This window comes from Manihot esculenta, chromosome 13 (genome assembly GCF_001659605.2).
Source record: "Manihot esculenta cultivar AM560-2 chromosome 13, M.esculenta_v8, whole genome shotgun sequence".
NCBI classification, from domain to species: Eukaryota; Viridiplantae; Streptophyta; class Magnoliopsida; order Malpighiales; family Euphorbiaceae; genus Manihot; species Manihot esculenta.
This window is the reverse complement of record NC_035173.2, coordinates 24,956,418-24,964,008: the sequence shown is the minus strand read 5'-3', so window position 1 is coordinate 24,964,008 and position 7,591 is coordinate 24,956,418. Positions and strand designations below refer to the sequence as shown.

The 7,591-nt window shown below is 33.3% G+C and overlaps 2 protein-coding genes across 3 annotated transcripts; both read left to right on the top strand.

The window, feature by feature from the left end:
- Nucleotides 1-757: 757 nt before the first annotated feature.
- Nucleotides 758-2,076, top strand: LOC110629240 (succinate dehydrogenase [ubiquinone] iron-sulfur subunit 3, mitochondrial). Its single transcript, XM_021776154.1, has 4 exons — nt 758-1,033; nt 1,105-1,343; nt 1,592-1,801; nt 1,887-2,076. The coding sequence occupies exons 1-4, from the start codon at nt 758-760 to the stop codon at nt 2,074-2,076; spliced, it is 915 nt and encodes a 304-aa protein (XP_021631846.1).
- A 367-nt stretch (nt 2,077-2,443) lies between these two features.
- Nucleotides 2,444-7,388, top strand: LOC110629467 (protein SCO1 homolog 2, mitochondrial). Of its 2 annotated transcripts, none has more exons than XM_021776451.2 (7): nt 2,444-2,674; nt 2,936-3,065; nt 3,240-3,309; nt 6,275-6,475; nt 6,587-6,667; nt 6,871-7,003; nt 7,082-7,388. In XM_021776451.2, the coding sequence occupies exons 1-7, from the start codon at nt 2,607-2,609 to the stop codon at nt 7,188-7,190; spliced, it is 792 nt and encodes a 263-aa protein (XP_021632143.1). In that variant the 5' UTR covers nt 2,444-2,606; the 3' UTR covers nt 7,191-7,388. The 2 variants fall into 2 exon arrangements, with proteins under 2 accessions (XP_021632143.1, XP_021632142.1); XM_021776450.2 differs by having other exon boundaries at nt 6,578-6,667.
- The last annotated feature ends 203 nt before the right edge of the window (nt 7,389-7,591 follow it).

Below are 7,591 nucleotides of genomic sequence, written 5' to 3'. Positions count from 1 at the left end.
AAAGGAAACCTTGTTAAATCATAGAGTAATTATACACTGCACGGCGTTATTTTATGTACGAAAATCTAAATAAAAAAGAAATTTATAATTTATAAATAACTAGAAAAATTGAAAATTCTATTTTTTTTTTAAAACAAAGTTTAAAATTGAGAATTCCACTTAAATAATGAATTTCATTACAAAATTTATCAGTTATTTTTAAGAATCATTAAATAATTTAAAAATATACATCTTATTTAAATAGATTGTTTTTTTTTTCATGTTATTTAAATAGCTTGTCATTCTCTATTAACTGTTAGAATTAATTTTATAAATAATCGAGTACAATCGATTAATTTTTTTTTAAATAAAAATTAAAAATTAAAGAAATAAAATCTAAAAATTTTTAAATTTATTTAAATACGCTTGTCATCAAACAAAGTGAAGATATTAATATATTATTAATTTAATAAAATATAAAAATTTTCATTATTTTACATAATATATTATTTATTTGTGTAAAAATTTCTCACTAATTATTTTTTTGATTTCCCTATTAAATTGTTGAAATTGAATAACCGCATAATTTCACAAATTTTCCAAAATCTCAGTGTTCCAACACGTTTAACCAATGTAACCACGTGTCCTTGCAGTCCCTAGCCATGCAGAAACCTTTAACATCAGCAAAAAAAATGGCTACGTTTTTGCTTTATCATGGGAAGAGCTCCGTCACTGCAGTCTGTCTCTGTGTGTGTGTGTGTGAGAGAGAGAGAGAGAGATGTCGAAGGGAAGAAGCTGGCTACGCCATGGCTACAACAAGGTAGCTCGTATGCTGTGGAAACAAAATCCAAGTAACGAAAACTTCCCCATATTAGAAGGCCACTTCGCAGGACAACAACATGCTCAAGAATCCATCCAAACTTACGAAACAGTCAAAGACAACATCAAGAAGCTCATCAAAGAATTCAGGATTTATAGATGGAATCCTGACAATCCCAACAACAAGCCCTTCCTCCAATCCTTCTACATAGATCTCTCAACTTGCGGTCCCATGGTATGCTTAATTTTCTCTAGTTATTTGGATTCTTCAGTGAAAGAATTGAAAACATTATGCTGTGCATGTAGGTTTTGGATGCATTGCAGAAGATAAAGGCAGAAGATGATTCAAGCTTGAGCTACAGGAGATCATGCAGAGAAGGGATATGTGGATCTTGTGCTATGAACATTGATGGGACTAACACAGTTGCCTGTCTGAAACCCATTGATGCAGACACAAGCAAGCCCACTGTTATCACCCCTCTCCCACACATGTTTGTGATCAAAGACCTTGTGGTTGATCTCACCAACTTCTACAACCAATACAGGTAAGAATAATGAGTATCTACTGAGCTTTTAATAAAATTTGCAAAAGAAACCCTGGAATTTCGTCACTAAGTTTGATATTCTTACTAAACCTTTTAAGTGTCCACTTGGTGGCGAATTTGAATTTTGCCACATTCGTGGTGATTTTTATTCCAAAAGGAGACTTTTTTTTTTTTTTTTTTTTTTTTGTAGTGTTGGTAATTTGAGTATTGGTCTAGCTAACAGCTGTAATAATTTGGAAAAAATTAAGGTCAATCGAGCCATGGCTGAAGACAAGAAAGAAACCTGAGGATGGAAGAGAGTACAGACAATCACCTGAAGATAGAAAGAAGCTTGATGGGCTTTATGAGTGTATACTCTGTGCTTGTTGCAGTGCTTCATGCCCTTCTTACTGGTGGAATCCTGAGGAGTTCCTTGGACCTGCACCTTTGATCCATGCTTATCGATGGATTTCAGACAGGTTTTGTGACATTAATTGATTATGCTCAGTTGGGATGTAAGAAAACTAATTAAAATAGATATGTTTGTGTATTTACATGGCACAGCCGGGATGAATATGGAGATGAAAGGCTGCAAGCTTTGGCTGAGGATATGAAGAAATTATACAGATGCAGGACCATCAAGAACTGCACAGCTACTTGCCCCAAAAGCCTCAATCCTGCTGATGCAATTCACAAAATGAAAACCAAACATTTGGTTTCTCAGCTTGTGGAGGAGTCGGAAATAAACCCTTAATGCATAATCTTTAATAAAATTTTGCAGTTCCTTCTCATTTTCTTTAATAAAATGTCTTCTTGTATTATATATATAATATTATATACACAATAAAAGAATTGTAAAATAATGCATTCAGATTTTTTTTTTTCTGAATTATTATTTAAACTTAACCTGTCATTACGGATCAAGTTTTTAATAATTTTGAATTTACAACGGCTTAATTGTAATTTTAAATTATTTTGCAAAAGCCCAGGGATTAATGGGACAAAGCAAAAAGCACATTAGGACATGGCAATGGATTGAGACCCAATTTAGAAATGGGCTTTGAATTGTCAATAATGTGGACAGTATTTATGGGCTCCTTTAAAGATTCCTCTTCCTCGTCCCATTAGAAAATTGAAAAAAGCTTGGGCAACAAGAGAACCGCTGCTTGAGCGTCAAGGCAAAAATTTCCCCCAGTCCTGGAGTTTTGTCTGGCTTAAATGGCGTTGGTTTATGCTTCGGAGACCCATTTCTCACTAACCCCGTGAAAGCTTTCTCCGGAAATCATGCCTGTTTCTCGGCTTCTTGTTCTCTCCAAGCATCTTCAAAGGCAGCAACCCAATTTGCTTCAGAGGTTCTACTGCTCAAACCACACTTTATTTCCCACTTCTTGGTTCCTCATCTTTGATTGTTCTGGTTAATGACTGCCATAAGGACTCTGCTTTCAGTTTCTAATCTTAATAAATTTGTTCAAGATTTTAGTGCATTTTTTAAAATGTTAATTACTTGTGATGTGGGGATTTTCTTTTGTCATTTTTTAATTTTCGTTGCTGTTCGTTATTCATTTTCTATTTGTTTCTGAGGCAATTTTCAATAAGGTGTATAAATGGTGTAGGTTTGGTCCGTGTAAGAGGATTCAGTCTCGTAGTTATACGAAATCAACAGGACATAGACGTGCAAAGCGAGAGGGCTGTTCTGTGCCTGTAGAAACACAGGCTTCTCCTTCTTGGCGTACCCTTATCTTTGTATGCTTCCATAGCTCCCTTATTTTCACTGATTTTTATGTCACTTTTTCTGCATTCATTGTGCCATTCCTGGAGTGCCAGTGAACTTTGAACAATTCTCTTCGGTTTTGTTAAAAAGATGACTATGTATTGGAAATTTATAGATTGCTGAGCTTTCTAAAAATGATTTTGCAGCCAGTTGCTGTATTTGCTGGACTGGCAGGTTTGATGTATTGTAATGATCAGAGGAGAGCAATTCAGAAAGGTACTTCTTTATGTTCTAGTATTGCATCACTGCATAGAATGGCTTAGGAATTGTTATCCATTAAATTAACTGATAAAATTGTATTAATTTTTTAATATGTAAAGTGATTTTCTTCCTTGTTTTTTTCCGTTGTTTGAGAATGAATATTTTGGTTAACTTTCATATGTATTGGATGGCAAAGTTTTGAGAAATAATTCATGTTCAGTTTAATATTTAAACAGATATCTTCCTTGTTTTATTCCATGGATTATTTAGTGTTTTCCCTTTGTTCATAAGTTGCTTGCGCTTGCTTCAGTGACTCTTGATTTTTCATTCTAATGATTATGCAACATGTGCTTTTGTTTCTTTGCAATTGCAATTTATATGAAATCCTGTTAATTCATTATTGCTCTCAAATGCCAGTGTGCCAGGTATGAATGACCTTTATAGGTTCAAGTTTTAAAGGGTCATGATGCAGAGAAAAAAGTATTTTCACATTTGTGCTTTTTTTAAGCATAGATAAGTCAATTCTTCCTCATAGATTGCAGGATTGATGATTACTTCCTTTTTTCACTCTTTAACAAATTTGGGGATGTGAACATTGAGCTAGGCATCATCTGTTAATTGTATCAATGACAACAACAACTAAGCTTTAATTCCAAACTAGTTGATTGGATCACTGATTTCTTTTATATGTATATATATGTGTGTGTATATATATTATTATATATAATTTGCATGGTTCTGTTTGTTGCTTGCTTAAGTATTGTTCCCAGAAAATGTTGCTTTAACCAATTACTCTCGTGTTCTTAACAGGATAGAAATAGAAGCACATAGTTCATAGTTGTATTTTTCACATGAAGTAGCAGGAGAGTGTCATGTGATGTATGTGCATCAAGTTTGACTGCTTGAACTTTCTCAAACATTAAGAAATCTTTCAAAGAAAACTTTGAGGAATCAAATGACATGGTTATAGTTCTTTAAGAGGGTGTTTGGCTTAGCTTATGAAAATTGACTTATAAGCACTTGATGCTTATAAGTTACTTGAAGCTTATAAGCCTTTAAGCTATTAATTTTTAGGTTAAAATACTTATAAGTAGCTAATAAGCAGTTGACATGTTTGGTAATAAGTAGCTTATAAACACATTTATTATTAAAATTACTAAGAATGGTATTAAATAAGATATATGGTGAAGTTATAAAATTAAGTAAGGGAAACATAATAACTTATTTGGTTAAATCAGTTTAAGTTTAGTAGTTATAAGCATCAAAATAAAAAGCTGGTCACTCCCCGCTTAATTTTTTTTAGCTTATAAGCGCATGAAATGTTATAAACAAATAGGTCAACTAAGCTTTAGAACTTATAAGCTAGTAAGCTAGTTTGACAAGCTTATAAGCTTAGATGAACACCCCCTTAATGTACCTTTAATAGTTATTTGACAGATTAATAAAAATAATCAATTAGCTTACAAAATGAATAATGTTCATTAGTAATTAGCCCATCAATCATAGTTATTGAAGGTGTGATTGCAAGTATGCCCTTTAGTTGGTTTTATATTCCTAGTTAGATTGGCTTAGTATTTAATTGTTTTGGAATTTCTAATCCTAGTGTTAGATGGACTAGTTATTGTATTACAAATACTTTTGTCATCTTGATATCTTTAGTGGAGTTTATGATGATCATTAATGACAATTGAGAATATAATAAGAGTTTGAGAATTTTTTCAGTCCCTTTCCCTTTGAGTTCTTGATTCTCCATCAATTTGGTAACGGAGCATATTTGATCTGTCTGATTTTGAGCAATTGTCTGGAGAAACCCTTTTTTCCCCTTCCCTTGCATCCTGGTTTCTCTTGGTATCCATTTTTGCTGTCAATGGATGCCACTTCAAATCAGTGCTTGCCTCTAGTAGATTCATGTGCTGAAATTTGTAGTTGAAGGCTTTAAGCAACTAATGATTGCATTCACAAATATACAGGGGATAATTTCTAGCCTTCAGATTCTGTTGTATCTGCAGCCTCCCTAATATTATTATCAAGCTGCAGCATGTTATAGGGGAAAAAGAATTCGATGTTAAGATAGAGCTGGAGTAACCCAGTCTGAAACTGGGAATTTTGAACTTTTTTTTTTTAACGATTCTTCCACACAATTACAGCTACTTTAGCCCTCTTCTCGCATATTAAAACTTGTCTTAGAGAAACTTACGATTTTGTCTCAAGGTCTAAAACTTACATGTCTCAAGGCCTAGTTTTAAAACACCATGAACAGGAAATTTGGTGGTTCTTACTCTCATTGTCTTATGAGAAGTATTTTTTGGTTCTATTCTGATAAATGATTATCATCTCGAAAAGTGTGCATCAGAGTTCATGCCATCCAAAAGCTGCATTGATTCCTATCTTTTAGACACCTCTTAGTGGATTATCACTTTGGACTGTATGGAAAAATTTATGAAATGAGTAACATAAAATGGTAAACATGGTTGTGTTGTAAGAATAAGCAAACCAAATAATTTCCACCCAATATCTACAGATACTGATAAGATAATTGCATGGCGACAGTGATTATTGAGTTCTTTCTTTGAAGATAAAAAGTTTTGCAAATCTGAGTTTCTATAGTCAGTTGAAATAAGTGATTTGATTATTTTTCCTTTTCCCTTGCGATAAATGTGTAAGAAATTTTTAGACAACAAAGGAATGTTGCAAAAGCAAAGATAACAGAAGCCAAGGCAGAAGATACCTCTAGATGAAAATAATACCTAATATAAATATATATTTCTAACTCATTCTTAGAATATTATTTAAATATTTGTTGACGCATGGTTTATGAGTTTAACCATCAAAGTAAAGATTTTAGTGTCGGTTCTGAAATCTATGCAGCAATTTGTGGTGTGCATGAATATGATCTAGGACTTATTATTATAGTTACTCTCCCTTATTCTTTTCTTTGTTGTAAATAATAATTTGTCTATAAAAAGGATTATGGAATCAGGCGAAGGCATCAAATGTGATTGTGCAAATGTGAACGGTCCAATTATTGGTGGTCCATTCACCCTGGTTGATACAGAGAAACAGGTCGTTACGGAGCAAGACTTTAAAGGGAAATGGGTTTTGATGTACTTTGGCTATACGTCCTCACCAGATATTGGACCTGAGCAAGTTCAAGTGATGGCCAAGGCCATAGATACATTAGGTTTGATTCTTTCGCTTGCTGTGAACTCTAAGCAGTATTTTCAGCTCTCTCAAACTCAACTTTTTATGGTCTGCATATCTAACATGTGTTATTTGGATTAAGAGTCAAAAGAGAATTGTAAGGTGTTAGCTGTATTCGTGACAATTGATCCTCAGCGCGATAGTCCCTCGCATCTCCGGGCATACCTTAAAGGTCAGAGGGTCCTTACAGCTTACGTGTTTGAAATATTTAGCTAATTTTGTTTTTAAATTAGCTTGCTTTCTGATCTTCTCTTGCTGCAATTTTCATTGAAGGTTCCTTACAGCTTACGTGTTTGAAATATTTAGCTAATTTTGTTTTTAAATTAGCTTGCTTTCTGATCTTCTCTTGCTGCAATTTTCATTGAAGGTCTGCAGAATTTGATTCAAGAATCATAGGCTTAACGGGTCCTGTTGGTGCTATAAGGCAGATGGCGCAAGAATACCGGGTTTATTTCAGAAAGGTTGAAGAGGAAGGAGATGATTATCTGGTCGAGTCTTCCCATAACATGTATGCCTCAAGCTCCATTACTTTTCTATCTACTTTTTTGTTTATAGCAAATTGGAATTACTTTACATTCTAATGCAGATACTTGATCAATCCAAACCTGGAGGTTTCAAGATGCTTTGGTGTTGAGTACAGTGCTGAAGAGTTATCAGAAGCAATACTAGAGGAATTAAAAAGAGCCTCATCATAATAGCTGAACAATTTTGATAATCTTTAGATTGGTGGTGGCTCTTCCATCTAAATTGTGCAAGGCGAAGTTTCTTGTAGGGGTATAAACCAATTGAGTCGAGTAGAGTTTTGAAGGGTTTAGATTTGACGATTTTGAGTCTAACCTTGTTAAGTTGAAATGTAGCTAATGAGTATTGATCGATCAACTTTTAGAATATCAGCCATCTCAATAGTAAACAAGTCTAAAAAATAGATTAAAATCAATTTATACGGTAATATGAGAAATACAAAATAAAGTCATTGTTGTATAGCACATAATACATGCAAAGGTAGTAAAATTATAAAATAGAACCATTTAAGATTTTGATATATGTCAAATCTCCATTTTTTTTTCTTTTTAACATAAAATGTTATCAAATAGCA

What these genes read in the sequence shown, in the direction of transcription:
- LOC110629240 (XM_021776154.1), top strand. Translation starts at nt 758, where the DNA reads ATGTCGAAGGGAAGAAGCTGGCTACGCCATGGCTACAACAAGGTAGCT. An exon ending in TCTCAACTTGCGGTCCCATG is followed by an intron (nt 1,034 to 1,104) that starts GTATGCTTAATT and finishes CTGTGCATGTAG; the next exon opens with GTTTTGGATGCATTGCAGAA. An exon ending in TATCGATGGATTTCAGACAG is followed by an intron (nt 1,802 to 1,886) that starts GTTTTGTGACAT and finishes TACATGGCACAG; the next exon opens with CCGGGATGAATATGGAGATG.
- LOC110629467 (XM_021776450.2), top strand. Translation starts at nt 2,607, where the DNA reads ATGCCTGTTTCTCGGCTTCTTGTTCTCTCCAAGCATCTTCAAAGGCAG. An exon ending in CAACCCAATTTGCTTCAGAG is followed by an intron (nt 2,675 to 2,935) that starts GTTCTACTGCTC and finishes TAAATGGTGTAG; the next exon opens with GTTTGGTCCGTGTAAGAGGA. An exon ending in CTTGGCGTACCCTTATCTTT is followed by an intron (nt 3,066 to 3,239) that starts GTATGCTTCCAT and finishes ATGATTTTGCAG; the next exon opens with CCAGTTGCTGTATTTGCTGG.